Here is a 19,216-nt window from a genome sequence, read left to right on the forward strand (position 1 = left end):
AGACAGAGAGGGAGAGAGAGAATCCCAAGCAGGCTGTGCACTGTCAGCACAGAGCCCGATGTGGGGCTCGATCCCACAAACAGTGAGATCATGATCTGAGTGGAAATCAAGAGTCAGATGCTTAACAAGCCGAGCCATCCATGCACCCCAAACACTGTTTTTTTTACAAATAATTTCTTATCAATTCAATGAAGTATGTTATTACTATCCCATTTTTTTGAAGATAAGGAAGTCAAGGCACAGAAAAGTAAAAATGCTCAGTCATTTAGCCAGTATATAGGAATTGATTTGAACACGGACAGCTTAAAGAAATTGTGCTCTTCACTGCAAGTAGGATTTGCAATCAGGCAGACCCTATATTAATATCAAGTGAGGGCAGGAGACCGAGGCCTCTGTAAGACAGCTGTACTCGGCTCTTGCTCTCCACCTTATTCATGCAATGGCTGGAGGGCATGTTTAACCTTCCTACAAACCATCCATCTTGAACAGTGTTCATTTTGCCAATGGAAATTATTCGTAAACATCCTTATACTAATTAACAAACTCTCGGGTGTCAATTTTCATAACCGTATCTAAAATACTAAGAGCACCTTTGGAGTCTGGATTCCTGATTAGAGTGCTTCAGTGCTAACTAATTGTTCCTAGGATTTGGATTAGACTTAACTTGTACACACTAGCGTACATAAAACCGGCTTATACCAAGTTATTATTGTGTGAGGTATTGTGAGAAGTAAGGGAGATGATTCATTTTCAGAAATACCAAATAAAAGCTGTGTTGTCTAGTTAACAGTAGGTTTACAACCTTTTGGAAATTTATATGAACACCCCCCCCCCCATAATGGAGTCCCCTATTTTAGACACTTCACTCCCTGGTTCTTCTTCCCTTCTCCATTTCTCAGGCTTATTTTCAAGGGCTTTGCAATGAGCATGCACCAAAGAACAAAGGGAGGGCGTACTGAAAGTCGCTGCGTCACCTCAGGGAATGTACATTTGTTCCAGTCAGACTACTTTTTGCCTTCCATGGGCACAGGCGATGTCCAGGAAAGGCTGTAACCTCTGTAGTACTCAGCCAATGAAGAACCAGGGGAGGGACTTGCATGCCAAGAGACAAATTGTCTGCTATAACTGCCCTGAGTGTGCCTATCCATTAGACACCCACTCTTGCCATAACATTGATTAAAGCCTCGCTTCACTGAAGTCCAAGTCTCCCCGTCCCTCCTTTCATTGGGTCAATAGGCTTATTATTTGCTTTTTTTTTTCATTGTTCTTTTTATTTATTTAAATCCAAGTTAGTTAACATATACTATAATAATGATTTAAGGAATAGAATTTAGTGATTCGTCACTTACATAGAACACCCAGTGCTAACCCCAACAAGTGCCCTCCTAATGCCCATAACCCATTTAGCCCATCCCCCGACCCAACACTCCACCAGCAACTCTCAGTTTATTCTCTGTATTTAAAGTCTCTTATGGTTTGTCTCCCTCTCTGTTTTTATGTATTTTTGCTTCTCTTCCCCTATGTTCATCTATTTTGTTTCTTAAGTTCCACATATGAGGGAAATCATGATATTTGTCTTTCTCTGACTCATTTTGCTTAGCATAATACACTCTAGTTCCATCCATGTTGTTGCAAAAGGCAAGATTCCATTCTTTTTGATCATCAAGTAATATTCCATTATATATATATATATATATATATATATATATATATACACCAATCTTCTTTATCTATTCATCGGTCAATGGACAATTGGGCTCTTTCCATAATTTGGCTATTGTCGATAGTGCTGCTAGAAACATTGGGGTGCATGTTTCTCTTCAAATAAGCACTGTTGTGTCCTTTGGATAAATATCTAGTAGTGCAATTACTGGATCATAGGGTAGTTCTATATCTTAATTTTTTGAGGAATCTCCATACTGTTTTCCAGAGTGGCTGCACCAGTTTGCATTCCCATCAGCAGTGCAAAAGGGTTCCTCTTTCTCCGCATCCTTGCCAATGTCTGTTGTTGCCTGAATTGTTAATGTTAGCCATTCTGACAGGCATGAGGTGGTATCTCATTGTGGTTTTGATTTGTATTTCCCTGATGATGAGTGATGTTGAGCATTTTTTCATGTGTCGGTTGGCCATCTGGATGTCTTCTTTGGAGAAGTGTCTATTCATGTCTTTTGCCCATTTCTTCACTGGATTATTTAGTTTTTGGGTGTTGAGTTTGATAAGTTCTTTACAGATTTTGGATACCAGCCCTTTATCTGATATGTCATTTGCAAATATCTTCTCCCATTCCATCTGTTGTCTTTTAGTTTTGCTGATTGTTTCCTTCACTGTGCAGAAGCTTTTTATCTTGATGAGGTCCCAGTAGTTCATTTTTGCTTTTGTTTCCCTTGCCTCTGGAGACATGTTGAGTAAGAAGGTGCTGCAGCCAAGGTCAAAAAGATTGTTGCCTGATTTCTCCTCTAGGATTCTGATGGCTTCCTGTGTTACATTTAGGTCATCCATTTTAAGTTTATTTTTGTGTAAGGTGTAAGAAAGTGGTCCAGGTTCATTCTGCATGTCACTGTCCAGTTTTCCCAGCACCATTTGCTGAAGAGGCTATCTTTGTTCCATTGGATAGTATTTCCTGCTTTGTCAAAGATGAGTTGGCCATACATCTCTGGGTCCATTTCTGGGTTCTCTACTCTTTTCCATTAATTCATGTGTCTGTTTTTGTGCCAGTACTATAATGTCTTGATGACTACAGCTTTGTAATACAGCTTGAAGTCTGGAATTATGATGCCTCCAGGTTTGGTTTTCTTTTTCAATATTGCTTTGGCTATTCCTGGTCTTTTCTAGCTCCATACAAATTTTAGGATTGTTTGTTCTAGCTCTGTGAAGAATGCTGATGTTATTTTGATAAGATAGGGACTGCAATGAATATGTAGATTGCTTTCGGTAGTATTGACATTTTAACAATATTTGTTTTCCGATCCATGAGCATGGAATGTTTTTCCATATTGTTGTATCTTCTTCAATTTCTTTCATAAGCTTTCTATAGTTTTCAGTGTATAGATTTTTCACCTCTTTGGTTAGGTTTACTCCTGGGTATTTTATGTGTTTTTTTGGTGCAATTGTAAATGGGATCAATTCCTTTATTTCTCTTTCTACTGCTTCATTATTGGTGTGTAGAAATGCAACAGATTTCTCTACATTAATTTTATATCCTGCCACTTTGCTGAATTCATGCATCAGTTCCAGCAGTTTTTTGGTGGAGTCTTTTGGGTTTTCCACATAGAGTATCATGTTGTCTGTGAAGAGTGAAAGTTTGACTTCCTCCTTGTGGATTTGGATGCCTTTCATTTCCTTGTGTTGTCTGATTACTGAGGCTACAACTTCCAACACTATGTTGAATAACAGTGGTGAGAGTGACCATCCCTGTCATATTCCTGAACTTAGGGGGAAAGTTCTCAGGTTTTCCCTATTGAGGATTATATTAGCTGTGGGTCTTTCATATATGGCTTTTATAATCTTGAGGTATGTTCCTTCTACCCCTACTTTCTTGAGGGTTTTTATCAAGAAGAAATGCTATATTTTGTCAAATGCTTTTTCTGCATCCATTGAGAGGATCATGTGGTTCTTATCCTTTCTTTTTTAATGTGATGTATCACATTGATTGATTTATGGGTATTGAACCAGCTCTGCGTCCTAGGAATAAATCCCACTTGATCGTGGTGAATAATTATTTTAATGTATTGTTGGATCCGGTTTGCTAGTATCTTGCTGAGAATTTTTGCATCCATATTCTTCAGGGAAATTGGTCTGTAGTTCTGCTTTTTAAGGGGGTTTGGTTTTGGAATAAAGGTAATGCTGGCATTGTAGAATGAGTTTGGATTTTTTCCTTCCATTTCTATTTTTTGGAACAGCTTCAAAAGAATAGGTGTTAACTCTTCTTTAAATGTTTGGTAGAATTCCCCTGGAAAGCCCTCCAGCCCTGGACTCTTGTTTGTTGGGAGATTTTTGGTTACTGATTCAATTTCTTTAGTGGTTATGGGTCTGTTCAAATTTTCTATTCTTCCTGTTTCAATTTTGGTAGTTTATATGTTTCTAGGAAGTTGTCCATTTCTTCCAGATTGCCCAACTTGTTGGCATGTAGTTGCTCATAATATTCTCTTATTATTGATTGTATTTCTGTGGTGTTAGTTGTGATCTCTCCTCTTTCATTAGTGATTTTATTTATTTGGATCCTTTCCTTTTTCTTTTTGATCAGTCTGGCTAGGGATTAATCAATTTTGTTAATTCTTTCAAAGAACCATCTCCTGGATTCATTGATCTGTTCTGTTTGATTTTGATATCATTGATTTCAGCTCTAATCTTTATTATTTCCCTTCTTCTGCTGATTTGGGGCTTTGTTTGCTGATCTTTCTCCAGTTCTTTTAGGTGTAAGGTTAAGTTGTGTATTTGAGACCTATCTTCCTTCTTTAGGAAGGCCTAGATTGCTGTATACTTCCCTCTTATGACTGCTTTTGCTGCATCTAGAAGTTTTGGGCTGTCGTGTTTCCATTTTCATTGGCTTCCATGTACTTTTTAATTTCCTCTTTAATTTCTTGGTTAACCCATTCATTCTTTAGTAGGAAGTTCTTTTATCTCCAAGTATTCATGGTCTTTCTAAATTTTTTCAAGTTTCATAGCATTGTGGTCTGAAAATATGCAAGGTATGATCTCAATCTTTTTATACTTGTTGAGGGCTGATTTGTGACCTAGTATGTGATCTATTTTGGAGAATGTTCCATGTGCACTAGAGAAGAATGTGTATTATGCTGCTTTAGGATAAAATGTTCTGAAAATATCTGTTAAATCCATCTGGTCCAGTGTGTCATTCAAAGCCATTGTTTCCTTGTTGATTTTCTGCTTACATGATCTGTCCATTGTTGTAACTAGGATGTTGAAGTTCCCTACTATTATGGTATTATTATCAATGAGTTTCTTTATGTTTGTGATTAATTGATTTGTATATTTGGGATTCCATGTTGGAGGCATAAATATTTACAATTGTTAGACCTTCTTGGTGGATAGTCCCCTTAATTATGATATAATGCCCTTCTTCATCTCTTGTTACAGTCTTTATTTTAAAATATAGTTTGTCTGATATAAGTATGGCTACTCCAGCTTTCTTTAGATGACCATTGGGATGATAAATGGTTCTCCATCCCCTTACTTTCAATCTTCAGGTGTCTTTAAGTCTAAAATGAGTCTCTTGTAAGCAGCATATGGATGGTGTTGTTTTCTTTTCCATTCTGATACCATATGTCTTTTGATTGGAGGATTTTGTCCATTGACATTTAGAGTGAGTACTGAAATGTATGAATTTAGTGCCATTGTGTTGCCTGTAGAGTTGGTGTTTTTGGTGGTGTTCTCAGGTCCTTTCTAGTCTTTGTTGCTTTTGGTTTTGTTTTGTTTAATTTTGCCTTTTCTCCACTCAAAGAGTTCCCCTTAAAATTTCTTACAGGGCTGGTTTAGTGGTCATGATCTCTTTTAGTTTTTGTTTTTCTGGGAAACTTTTTCTCTCCTTCTATTTTGAATGACAGACTTGCTGGATGAAGAATTATTGGCTACATATTTTCCAATTCAGCACGTTGAATATATCCTGCCACTCCTTTTCTGCCCTCTCAAGTTTCTGTGAATAGGTCTGCTGTGAGCTTGATCTGTCTTCCCTTATAGGTTAAAGGCTTTTTCCCCTTGCTGCTTTCATAATTCTTTCCTTGTATGTATATTTTGTGAATTTACTATGATATGCCTTGGTGATGGTTGGTTTTTGTTGAATCTAATGGGAGTTCTCTCTGCTTCTTGCATTTTGATGTCTGTGCCCTTCCTCAGATTAGGAAAGTTTTCTGACATAATTTGCTCACATAAATCTTCTGCTTCTTTTTCTCTCTCTTCACCTTCTGGGACTCCTATAATTTGGATGTTATTTTTTTAATAAGTTACTGAGTTCTCTAAGTCTTGTATCATGATCTGTAGCCTAGGTTTCCCTCTTTTTTTCTGCTTCATTATTCTCCATATTTTTTTCTTCTATATCACTCATTCACTGCTCTGCTTTGTCCAGCCTTACCATCATGGCATCCAGTCGAGATTGCATCACAGTTATAGCATTTTTAATTTCAGCCTGGCTAGATTTTATTTCTTTAATCTCCACAGAAAGGGATTCTCTGGTGTCTTCTATGTTTTTTTCAATGCAAGCTAGTATTCTTATTATCGTGGTTCTAAATTCTAGTTCAGACATTTTATATCTGTGTTGATTAAGTCCCTGGCTTTCATTTCTTCCTGTTCTTTCTTTTGGGGTGAATTCCTTCATTTTGTCATTTTGGAGGAAGAAAAAATAATAAAATTAAAAATTAAAATTAAAAAATTAAAAATAAAACAAAAAATCAAATAAAGGAAGCTGGATCCCAGGTATGTTTTGGTCTGCTTGTTGAAAGAGGCTTGATAGAATAGAGAAGAAAGAGAAAGGAAAGAAGAAAAAACAGTAAGAAAAAAATGTTTTAAATTACAGAATAAAATAAATGAAATAGAATAAAAAGTTAAAAATAAAAAATAAAGTAAAAAAATAAAAATTTTTTAACTAAGAAAGAGAAAGAAAAGAAAGAATGAAAAAAGAAAACTTTAAGCAAATACAGAAGCAAAGAAAATGAACAAATAATCGAACCAGTGAGCAGAATGAAATGTGAATGGTTACATCCAGTATCTCCTAGAACTGAAACTATGAAGCACTCTATGGTCCATATACTAAGCAGGTAGAGTGACTTGCAATGGTCTTCTGGGGGGTGTGCTTAGAGGGCACTGTTAGGCAGGGCTTAGTGTAATGGTTCTGTTCTCCACTAGGTGGCGCTACTTAGCTCACTGAGGTGGATCAGTGTACGTGTGCCCATGCACCGGTACCTGAGAGGTGGAAATGGCTTTACCCAGCTTCCTAGTCACTGGCGTAGGAACTTCATGCTCCCACACACCTTGGATCAAGCACCTCTACTTTGTCTCAGGTTTCTATCCACTCCCCACCTATAACAGTGGGCTTATTTCTGGCAATTTGGGGGCTTGGCCGAGATTAACGTCAGCGGGCAGGGTCCAGGTCCTCTTGTGAGAGGGGAGACGTGTCCCACCTCAGTTTGGGTGGCCTTTTTGCAAGAGGGCCCCTGGCCCTTGGGGGATTCGTGGAACTCAGGAACTTTTTTTACCTATGGAGATAGAAGAAGTGATGCTGGGTGTAGCCTATGGCAGCGACCTGGTAATTCTGTGCAGGGACTAAGGTAGGCAAGTTAGCCTATAAGTATTACCTTGGGAGTCCGGAAATCCTCAGAGGCTGAGTGTGTTTGACTGAGACGTATCCTAGATATAAAGCGAATACTGAGTCTTGAGTATCCTAGATACAAAGGGAATGCTGAGTCTTGATCCAAGGTTCCCTTCTCCTGCAAGGGAAACATCTGGAGACAGACGAAGCGGGTTCTGGAGAGTTCAGGAAACCTCCATTAAGGGTGGTTGAACATCCCAGAGAAACTCAGAAGCAGGAACTAGCCTGGTCAAGGATGGGGAACAGAAATTCTAGTATTAGGGGTAAGAGAAGAGACACCCAGAAAGAGGTGGGGACTCTTCAGATTCCCCCAGATAGTCCACTGGGACAAATGTTACAGTACTGGGAGGACGCTCCTTGTCTACTGGTTTGTGTCCAAATCTGAGGAAAGAACTGGAACAATGTGGGAAGGACATAGAGAACTTCCCTCTTCCCTCCAGGGGCTCAGGAAAGGGTTCTAGGTTATTCTCATTAAGGGAGGTCCCTTTGGGACAGGTAGAAATTGGCTTTGTCAGTGCCCCCCTCACCAGTTCTGAGGTAAGGAATTTCAAGAAGGAAATAAAACCACTGTTGGAAGCTCTATTGGGCTTGGCAGATCAGGTTGATCAGTTCTGGGGACCTAATGTTTATTCTTGGGCTGAGCTGATGTTTATCACAAATATCTTATTTACCGAAGAGGAAAGAGGAATTATCATGAGGGCTGCAATGTCTATTTTGGAAAGAGAGCACCCACCCAGCCTGGGTGTTAGGCGAGCTCAACAAAGCTGGTTGTAGACCTGGTTGGGATGACCATGATCCTGGGGACAGGGTTAGGATGCAGGATCTAAGAGAGCTAATAAAGGGATCAGGGAATCAGCTCCAAGATATCAGGATGTCGCCAAAGCTTTTGAGATATAGCAAGAGAAGGAGGAAACCCCAACTACTGTCTTACAGAGGCTTAGGGATCAAATGAGGAAATATTCAGGCCTCTACATTCAGAGAACCTATTGGGCAGGGTCTCCTGAAGGTTAATTTTGTCACTAGAAGTTGGCCTGATATTGCCAGAAAGTGCAGAAGACGGATGGATGGAATGAGAAGCAAATGGAAGGATTGCTCAGGGAGGCACAAAAGATATTTGTAAAGAGGGATTATTATGCCCAGAATTCGTGATCCCCAAATACCGCCAGGGAGCCGAGTCCGATGCAAAAGCAAAAGAGCCTTTATTCGAGCTAGCTCGAGCTCAATCCACTACCTGCACCAACGCAGCGGTGAGATCCCGGGGAGAGAGAGTGAGTTTCAAAAGCACAAAGGTTTTATAGGGGTCTAAGGGCAGTTGGTGAGGTAATGGCTGTGGCCTCAGCTGATTGGCTGGGGAAGGGTCGGAGTCCTGTTATGCAGGTCGCTGGGTGTGTTTTGATCAGGAAGTTTGAACGGGTGAGCGGGAGGTTACTCAAGGGGAGGAGGCGTGGTCTAGGTGAAGGACACAGAACAAGATGGAGTCCACTGGCGTAGGCCCGCCCTTTCAGGATGAGGAGAAACAAAAACAGAAAGCAAAGATGATGGTAACAACTGTGGAGGAGATGATTGAAAGGAAAGGAGGAAATAGAGGAGGGGGGAGGGGGGAAGGGGGAATGACGAGGAAAACAAAGGCTAGAGAGATGTAACTTAAATAAATCTCCTTGCAGATTGCAGCCCACTGATAAACACCTGAAACATGCAGAGCATGACCCTCCTCGAGGCTGCCTTAGTGCCTCAATGTCATTTTATTACCTAGGCTTACTAAAGGTCAAATAAGCTCGTGTTATCTCTGTTGCAATTTGTTAGCAAAAAGACTTAAAATGATGGCCAATTCTATTTATTTATATTGAGAGAGACAGCATGAGTGGGGGAGGAGCAGAGAGAAGGGGAGACAGAGAATCCCAAACAGGCTCCATGCTCTCAGCGTGTCAGGGAAATCAAAGAGCAATGTCCTGGGTTAGAAGATTATAGGGAACGCATTGCAAAGCAGAAAACTGCTTTTTGGCCTTGCTGAAAACAGCGGCCTTGCTTTGCTTATCTAGTTAGTGTATATCTACGGGTTAGTTAATGTATATCTATGGGTTAGGTCCTGCCTGTGTTCATAAATTCCTTAGACTATGTTATCTCATGGGATATTTTATCCTGCCTTGTTTTTCTGCATGCTTTCTATACATTCTTACTGGCACGTAGCCCACTGATGTATTGTGCAATGTTTCCCTAAATGCAGACTCAATGAATACGGGAGCTTGGGAGCAGCTGGGGGAAACTTCCCTTAGCCTCCCTCTCACCTCTCTTGACTTGAATGGAGTTTTGAGTAGTCCTTTCTGCTCTCCTCAGCTTTACTGGACAAAGCCCGAAGCCGAATCCACAACTGGTGACACTGACGCAATAGTGATAGACTTGAGAGGAAGATTTTCAGGGGGCAGAATGGACACATTCAGGCAAAGAAAGTGAAATTGTCCAGACTTCTGACAGCCCACATCGCGGTAAGGGACAGCAGTACCCTCTTGGGATAGCTGCCAACGTGTCTAGTTTTCAGTGAGAATATTTTTCTCTTTCTCTACCATGGGCCAAAAAATGCCAAAGGAACAGCTATTATATTTAAAAACTTTACAGCAGCTTTTAAAGGCAGCTCATTGTATGGTTACAAAAGATCAATTAAGTAAATTGTTATGAGCAATAAGAGATGCCTGTTCCTGGTTCCTCAACCATGGTACAGTTGATTTGGATCTATGGGAGCTAGTGGGAAAAAATCTAACAAGAAAACTTGAAAAAGGAGAGAAGCTTCCTGATTCCATTTTAGTGACCTGGAGTTTAGTCCGTACAGCATTATGTCACTTACGTGTATCTCCAGAGAAGGAACAAATTAAGAAAGAAAGCCTAACACCCACCTCTCCTATGACACCTCCTACTATGGATGATGACCCCTCCACCGCCCCTTCTGTGCCTACTCCTCCCAATCATTCATTCATTCATTCATTCATTCATTTTCCTGGTTAATGACTATGATAATTGGAGCCAACTGTGGTTAGTGTACCTCAGGACAGGGACTTTAAGGAATATCTCCAAGCAGCTGCTGAAACCCCATTTGGTTCAGGGAAATTCCCTGTCTTCTCTGGCCTGACATGGATTGCCTAATTCCACTAGCTGATGGAAAACAAAACAAAACAAAACCTGGCGTCTGCTCCTCTGAGCTGACAGGCTTTAGGACCCGGAGACGTCTTTCTCTGCTCTCTGGGCATTTATCTGCTTCCAGACTTCTTGGCCAAACCTCACTGACTCATCCTTCCCCTCCCCCTTCTGTTTCTGCAGCATCTGGGGTGCGGCCCCTGCATAACTGGTTCCTATCCCACCCTCAGTGCCTCAGGCACCACTAGTTCCTCCTCCTACCCTCCTGTCCGGGAGCAAAGAGCACCCCCTTGGGCCCCCCCACTTCATATTCCCCACCAGCATTCCAGGTAAAAATTAACCATGGAGAACAAATTGTCTTAAGTGGACCCAAGTAAACCGTATTCAGTGTTTAAGATAATTTAAGTTTGTTGGGTTTTGATAGACCTGTTTATCAGCATTAAATATGGAATTTATTTTATCTAGGTTTGCTGAAAGTCAAGTAAGCTTGTGTTATCTCTGTTGCAATTTCTTAGCAAAAGGATGACTTAAAATAATGGTTAATTTTGTCTGTCTCAAAGTTGTCATGGGTAATTGTGGAGATAGCTTTCAGTCCTTGGTAACCAGACGTTAAAGTTTTGTTTGCACAATAAATGGGATTGAATTCATTGGCTATCTAATGAGATAAAAGGCTAAAGCACTGATGACTAGATGTAGGTTTGTGCTTTTGACTTATTGCAGAGAAACTAAGACTATTTGGGTCTGATAAACATGCTTCATACTTTATTAAAATTTTACTATGGAAAACCTGCATTGCGCTCACTTGATAAACTTACCATCTGAAAAAAATTCTGATATAACAGTTCTCAATTGGTTACTGATGAAGTTTTGGGGTGATAATGGGGTGGTCTAGAGCCGAGAGTCAAGAAAGAATTCTTGAACACCTCTTTGGTGCAAAAAGGTTATTTTATTAAAGCATGGGGACAGGACCCATGGGTAGGAAGAGCTGCACTGGGGTTTGACAGGTAATTCATTATATACCCTCAGGTTGGGAGGGGGTCAGGGATAGAGTAAGTCTCTACGGAATTTTGGAAGCAAGGTTTCCAGGACCTTGAGGGGCTAGCTGTTGCTAGGGAAACTCCACTAATTACAGTTTAATATCACCTTAGTTATGAGACCCTTCAGATGTATATTAGGGGACCATAAGCTTGGAGTATGATTGCCAGCATATATTTTGGGGCAGTTGAGATACAGGAAGTAGATTTACAGGATCCTCCCATTTGGGACACTGTTAACCTAAGGTTCTCTTTTGCCCCCAGCAAAGTGTCATCATTGAGTCAGCTGAGCTCCTAGAGAGAGGTCACTCTGCCAGTTTCAAGGACTTGTCAATGGGCAGTAGGCAGTAAGGGAATTTAATTTTTCATTTACCTTAGTTTCTCACATCAGCATGGCAAGCACTTCAACCCCTTTCCTTTGTTCTTGGGTAGCCGGGAATGTCACACATATTACACCTGGGGTGGGGGGGGGGGGAGGGGAGTGTGTGTGCCAGCCTGTATTTTACCCTCAGCTTGCCCCACACTCCCTCATCAGTTATGAAGTTTTCATTGGAGACTAAGGTTTCTAAGAACTAAAATTCTGCTAAGTGTACTAAAGACTGATGGAAATAAGGAAAGCAATTCCATATGTAGAAAAGTAGGAGATATGTAAGAAAGATATAAAGAATGGAAATACACTTTTTTGTTGAAGGTAAAAGAAAGTAATTTTGTCCTAAATGAGACTCGTTGTTTGGAGAGAAATGGCTTGGGACAAAATCTGAATGCAAAGGAAAGTTGTAGAAGGTTCGTGAAGGGAAATCTTTGGAAAGGAATTGTATGTGTGGTCAGGATGGACTAACGTTGAAATGAATAGATTTTAAAAGTACACTGGTATAAGATTCAAATTCTGCTTTTCTCTGTGTTCAAGAGACTAAGTTTTCTTGGACTGTTGATCTGCTCTTGATAAGAAAATGTAAACAAAGTTGTTCGTTTTTTTTCTCTTTTGTCTGCTGGGAAAACCAAAGCTTATGTTTTGTCTTTTTCAGGTCTTTATTTAGTTAAAACTTCTCTATGTTAAAGGAGCTAAGTTTTGCTAACAACCATATAACTCTACTGGACAAGCTATTATAGAATGTACACATGCCACTTTAAAACAAATGCTTCACAGGTGCACCTGGGTGATTCGGTCAGTTAAACGTTCAGTTTCAGCTCAGGTCATGATCTCATGGTTTGTGGGTTCGAGCCCCATGTCTGTCTCTGTGCTGACAGCTAGGAGCCTGTAGCCTGCTTTGGATTCTGTGTCTCCCTCTCTCTGACCCTCCTACGCTTACACTCTGTCTCTCCCTCTCTCTTTCTCTCAAAATAAATAAACATTAAATTAAAAAAAAATTGCTTCACAAACAAAAAAGGGTGAAACTGCACAATGACCCCCCACCTTGGAATTCACTGTATAAAGCCTTACACACTCTAAATTTTTTAAATTGTGATTCCCATGGCCTCACAGCTGCTGAATGGCATTTTGCGCCACATCTCCTGGCTCAAGTATCAGAGCCTAAGTGCTACTTAAAGATATACAAGGCAATAATTCATGGAAAGGACCCTATGAACTGATAACATGGGGATGGGGACATGCATGTGTTCTCCCATCAGGACCGCACTGGGCACGTGCCCATCTGATCAAACCATACCATGATTTGGAAGGATCAGCCTTTCAACCCGCTTCCTCAGATGGCCGATTTGTCTTTGTAAGGGGAGACCATGCCCACAAACAACCAAGGCAAGTGATGTCACCTGGGGACAACTTAAGAAGCTTGATCAATATGTCAGTGAGGTCATAGGCCGTGTCTGAGCGCCACCAACCCCAGAAAACAGATTTTTAGCATATTTAGCTGTAGTTTCTCAAAACTCGGCTAATGTAATGATTTGCTGAATCTTTTTCTTTATCCGGACCACTACTGCTTTTTCCTCACTGTATTGGGTTCATATCATAGACCCCCCTTTATTTAAGCTGTTTACATGGTGGGATGCAGACCGTCCACTAACCAGTAATGATTCTTTTTGGACTGGAGGCATCTGGCTTCTGCCAAAAGTCCCTCTTACTAAATGGAGAGATTGGTTAAAGCTGAATACTTCTGTTCCTTTTGTGTCCTTAATGAAGTTTTGGGATGATGGTAGGGTGGTCTGGAGCTGACGGCCAAGAAAGAATTGTTGAAGTCTTTGGTGCAAAAGGTGATTTTATTAAAGCACGGGGACAGGACCCGTGGGCAGAAGAGCTGTATGGGGTCATGATGGGTAACTCATTACATACCCTCAGGTTGGGCGGGGGTCAGGGATAGAGTAAGTCTCTGAGGAATCTTGGAAGCAAGGTTTCCAGGACCTTGAGGGGCTAGCTGTTGCTAGGGAAACTCCATTTATTACTGTTTAGTAAAACCTCGGTCATGAGACCCTTCAGATGTGTATTGAGGGCCATAAGCTTGGAGTATGATTGCCAGCATCTATCTTGGGGCAGTTGAGATAAAGGAAGTTTCTAAAGGAATTTTTATATGTCAAAGTAGACTTACGGGATCCTGGGTGTCAGGATAATGTTAAGCTAAGATTCCCTTTTACCCCTAGAAAGTGTCATCATTGAGGCAGCTGAGCTCCTAGAGGGAAGTCACTCTGCCAGTTTCAAGGACTTGTCAATGGGCTGTAGGCAGTAAAGAAATTTAATTTTTCATTTGTCTTAGTCTCCCACATCACCATGGCAAGTACTTAAACCCCTTTTCTCTGTTCTTGAGTAGCCAGGAGTGTCCAAGGAATATCACACATAATCCACCTAGGGGTGGATGGGGTGATGTTAGCCTGTGCTTTGCTGTCAGCTTGCCCCATATCATCATCACATTTCCCTCCTTTTTGTGTAACCTGGATGTTTGAAAACCTTCTGGATGTTTAAAAATCACAGCACAGATGTATCTTCACCACGTGCCTAAAACACAGGACCACAAGGCAAATTTGACATTCATTTCAGTAGCCTCCTTCGCTACATCCACCTCCACCAAGGAATCTCATCCACTTCTCCCCACTGATCATTGCCACATAAAGAAGATATGGCCCCCTTGTGGCTCTTCAGTCATCTAGCAGCCCTGCCGGACCTCCCTTGCCCATAAAGAGGAATTTTTTTCAAAATCTTACTCTCATTAACTAGGGTCCTAAAGGACACAACCTCAGTGGGCAAACCAATTGGGTTTTCAGAACCTCACAGCTTCTCCATCCTTTGCACTGATGGTGGACTTTCAGGGCCAATATTAAGAATTGAAAACAGGTTCACATAACCTGTGGCATCACAACTTACAGCGTCTTAGCCTTCCTGTTTTGTTATGCCATCTCCCTCACAGGCATTATGCTAATAGTAATGGTACCTTTCATATGAATCTCACACAGATTGTCCCAGACAGCGTCGTGATCTGTACACCTCATCCCTATGTTTTCATAATTTCCACTAAGCCGGTTAATACAAGATTCAACAACCCATATTGTTTTTGAAGTACCTCCTCTGGCTTGGTACACAGCCTGTAGCAGCCATTATAACATCACCAAACTTTCTGTCTCGCCTATGTTTATCTTAAAAGGATAGCCTCAAATTTGGTTGCCGGTAAATCTAACAGGGCCCTGGGAAGGGTGCAACGGTATTGCTGAATTAGCCCAAGCCATTTCTAAGTGGAGACCTAAAAGATTTGTTGGATGGCTCATTGCCTTCCTTATCTCATAGGTTGTCATCTTAACCATAGCCTCTGTTGCCGAGGTCTCCCTGACAAAGTCTATCCGCAATGCTAAAGTAGTCAATCACGTAATGACTGATATCACCAAGGCAATGACTACTCAAAGGCAGGTTGCTAACAGTATTAGGCAAGACGACAAGCTGCTGAAGCAGCCCTCGAATGCTTGGGGGACCGCCAACAGGCACTTGTTGATCATCAAAGTATACAATGTGACTGGCGACATAACAAACTTTGTGTCACTCTCTTACAATATAATATGTCTCAGCACTCCTGGGAGTTAGTGAAAAAACACCTGCAAGGAGCTTCTTCCCCCAATTTACAATCTGAGATTAATGCTCTGTCTTCCCAGCTACATCAAAACCATTAGATATTCAACAGGAAACACAGATACAAGTTGAACAGGAGTTATCTGACAATGTGAAATGGTTAAATCCAACCAACTGGTTCCATGACCTCAATTTATTTGGATTATTGGAGCTCTCCACTTATTAATCTTTTTTGTCTTTCTCATAGCCCTGTGAATGATCTACACCTTAGTGGCCTCCTCATGACATCGTGAACAATGACTGGTTACCCTCCTCAATTTTCATTTATTTGAGGCCTCTTCAAACAAAAAGTACAGGGATACTCGATAATCCTTTAGCATTTTATCTATGAAGCCTTTATCAGCAGTGTATATCAGTTAATTTGTGTACGATTATAAAGATCCCATGGTTCTCCAAAATAAAAATAGTTCTAGGGTGTTCTTTTTTCCGATTACTATATGCTTACTGTAAAAAAAAAAAAAAAAATTCCACAATAAAGAAGAGGAAGGAAGTAAAGAAAAAATCTAAACTGCCACCATTCAGAGAGATTAACACTGAAAACAAGTTTCTTTCTTAACACACATGCGTACTTTTCAAGGACACGATGGCAAAGACCAGGGTAAGAACAGGAAAGACTCAGCCAAGTTGTAAGCCTTCTTGAAAAGAAGCAGAAGCTTGCATTTGCTCCTTGCTAAAAGTTCCTGTTCTGAGCAAACCCTCTTCTGTGGGCTTTTGTTGTGGAGACCTCTTTGTTTGTGAAAATTAAGAAGTGTTGAGGGTTGTAGCTCAGAAGGGCTAATTTGCCTGGCATAATAATGTAAAAAGAGTCTCTAAGGGCAGACATTCCCTTTTGCTTGTTATTTTCAAGAAATTAGAGAAAAAATTGATTAGTTCTTTTCAATACCAAGATAATATTGCTTATTCTTGGGAGTTGTATGTGTGCAATGGGGATTGCACAAGCAATCACAAAATGTCACTAAATTTCCTTGTTTGCAAGGTCTCATTTTTCTTGTTCTGGTGTTCAAAACTCAGACAATCTAGCTCACAGAGACTCAGAAGAAGGTGGGAAGCAGTCCCAGGCCTGCATCTCACCTCAAGCTGCAGGAATGTCTCACTGTTGACTACCTTGATCAAAAGGTTACCTCTGAGCCCTAGACAAGAAGTCTTAGGTCAATGTAATGGAATGAAATGCTGGTACCAATTAGGCAGCCTGGACACAATTGAGATTATTTATGAGTATTTTGTGAGGTTATCGGGGGTGGGCAATACATTCACCTCAGAGTTCTATAATGTTTCCTTTTAAGAGTTTCCATCAAAAATAATCACCCCAAACCTGTTCCATTCTCCACATCTCTTGGTTTTCTTAAACACGATTGTTTCTAAAACCAGATCACACCCCAACTACAGCTAAAAAAACAAACGAAAAAACCCTTCTATAACTTCTCATTCGATTCGTGATAAAATCCAAATCATTGGCAGAAGCCAGCAAGTTCTCCCTGATCTGCCTCTTACTGCTGTCTCTGTCGTGAAAGCACTATTTGGATTCTAAATTCCATGAGAACCATGTACCATGTTTCCTACCAGCCATACTTGAAGACCATCTCTGTAGAGACAGACAACGTGCAGTGGCTCTTTCTCTATTTTGTTTCCAACTTCACAGCTGGATATGAGACAGAGAAGCTGAAGAGACCCCATGGGGAAAAAAACAAAAAAAAAGCCATTTTTTTTCCTTTGCTTCTTTTCCAGTTTCTATTCTTGCTAGGACCTGCACCCACATTCTTCTCTACACATGCCTTGTAATGCAAATAGCCTATGTTCTCCTTTGTTTTTTTAAAGTAGGCTCTATGCCCAACATGAGGCTTGAACTCACAACCCTGAAATCAATAGTCATATTCACTACAGACCGAGCCATCCAGGCTACATATGTCTTCCTTGTAAGGGACAAAGAGATAATAATATGTTTGGAGTCTCCCAGCACAATAAATCTAAGGAGTGATGAGGCAGGATCATCATAAACATTCTCTAAGACTACTGACTCCAAACACCTTGGTGCCAAGACCCATGACTTCAGGGAATGAGTGACTTATGAAGGACACCCGGACTCTGTCCTGGTTCTGACCAGTTCCTAGAAGCCTAAGAGGACACAGATCATAATTGACCGTACCTGACCATAATTGACCATATGGTACCTGACCATAATTGACAGTAAAAACCCCAGACCCTAAGCAAAGGTGAGACTCATGCTCTTTTCCTTTCCTGGATACTCTGTCCGAATCTCTCTCCATATATATATATATATATATATATATATATATATATATCTTCAATAAACTCTACTTTCACCTCCTGCTGGCCCACATCTGATGTCCACCTTTCTCAAGCCAAGGACCCTCTGGGTCCTTGGACCCAGCCTGCCTGCAGCAGATATATGGTTCCTATTCTCCAATTCCCTTCACTTCCTTAATTTTTTTTTTTCACTTCAACTCCAGTCTGATTCCAGCTCAGCAAAGACCTCACTGCTATTGTAGGAAGCCATTTCAACCCGTGTCAGAATGGGGTAAGCATCCTCCATAAGTCCTCAGCCTCTGGTGCTTCCCTCCACCCAGACCTTCAACTGTCCCTGGGCTTGTCACCACCCCACAGCTCCTGCTTCTCTTGGCTCCTTGAGGGCAGCGTGTTTATCTCCTATTACTAAACTGAATACCCAGTGCAGACATTTAATATGTGTTAATATATTGGCTAGTTCATTAGATCCTCCCAAATCCTCTCTGATTAAGGGGCTAGAAAAAGTTTTATTTGCTTCATTCAGTAAATAGGCAGCTGCAACTAGTGAGGAACAGAACTTAAACTAAAATCTGAAATTGAGACCAGTGCTCTCTCTACTATTCTCTCTCTCTGCCCTCTCTTTGCCATGGTTACACACACACACACACACCACTGTGAATGAATTCTAGGTCAAGTTAAGATGTTAGCCAGATATTCCAACCACTGTACTGATATGACTCTAAACAAGTTTGAAAAGCATTTTGCAAGACATTTATGGAAGTAAGAGATATGTTTTTATTTAACCACCAGAACCTCCATAAAAATTGAGATTGTTATTTCTGGAGATTCCAGAATTTCCTTTGAAAGTATCCCCCCTAACTCGAAAGAAAGTCTGATGCAGCCTCGTAAATATCTATGTTGTAATAGGTGCTGTGTCACTGAGAACCACTGAAACGGCAGGGTTAAGAGCACAAAAGTGGCAGCAAACCATATATGGCGAAACCCATTTCTTTAAACTTGTGATGAACTCAAGTTCTGCTTTCCATTTTCTCAAAGCTGAAATCAGCCACGCTTTGTCAAACTGAGAGAGGCACACGCATTCAGAACCTTCACTGGCTCCGGTTTCCAGCCTCCGAGGGCTCCATGCCAAACAGACTGAGCATGCGGGCCACACTTGCCATGACAGCCTGGATGGTTTCCTTAGTTTCCAGCTATGAAAACACAGCAATTAGTTTGCCAGGTATCGAAAATGAAGATTTCATCAAAGACTGTGTTCGATTTCATAACAAGTTCCGATCAGAAGTGAATCCAACAGCCAGTGATATGCTATACATGGTAAGGAAAATATCAGTATTTGTGATAGAAGTAAGCTAACGTGTGTTGATTTTAGAGGTCAGTCCTTGCTAATCCTAAATGCCTTTTTGTTCCCGT

The 19,216-nt window shown here is 40.9% G+C and overlaps 1 protein-coding gene across 7 annotated transcripts in view; it reads left to right on the forward strand.

Annotated features, from left to right (window-relative positions):
* Nucleotides 1-19,216, forward strand: part of GLIPR1 (GLI pathogenesis related 1) — an 84,906-nt gene that overhangs the window by 13,026 nt on the left and 52,664 nt on the right. For 5 of the 7 annotated variants that reach the window (XR_007457005.1, XM_049627458.1, XM_049627459.1 and 2 more), the window contains exons 2-3: nt 9,653-9,801; nt 18,842-19,120. Coding sequence is in view for 6 of the 7 variants with exons in the window: in XM_049627458.1 (XP_049483415.1) it covers nt 18,929-19,120 (192 nt within the window). In the remaining variant the exon portion in view is untranslated. Of the gene's footprint in view, nt 1-8,844; nt 8,860-9,652; nt 9,802-18,009; nt 18,078-18,841; nt 19,121-19,216 lie in introns of those variants that run through there. The other 2 variants (XM_049627456.1, XM_049627457.1) reach the window with 2 other exon arrangements.

The sequence above is a fragment of the Panthera uncia genome, chromosome B4 (assembly GCF_023721935.1).
Source record: "Panthera uncia isolate 11264 chromosome B4, Puncia_PCG_1.0, whole genome shotgun sequence".
Classification (NCBI taxonomy): domain Eukaryota; kingdom Metazoa; phylum Chordata; class Mammalia; order Carnivora; family Felidae; genus Panthera; species Panthera uncia.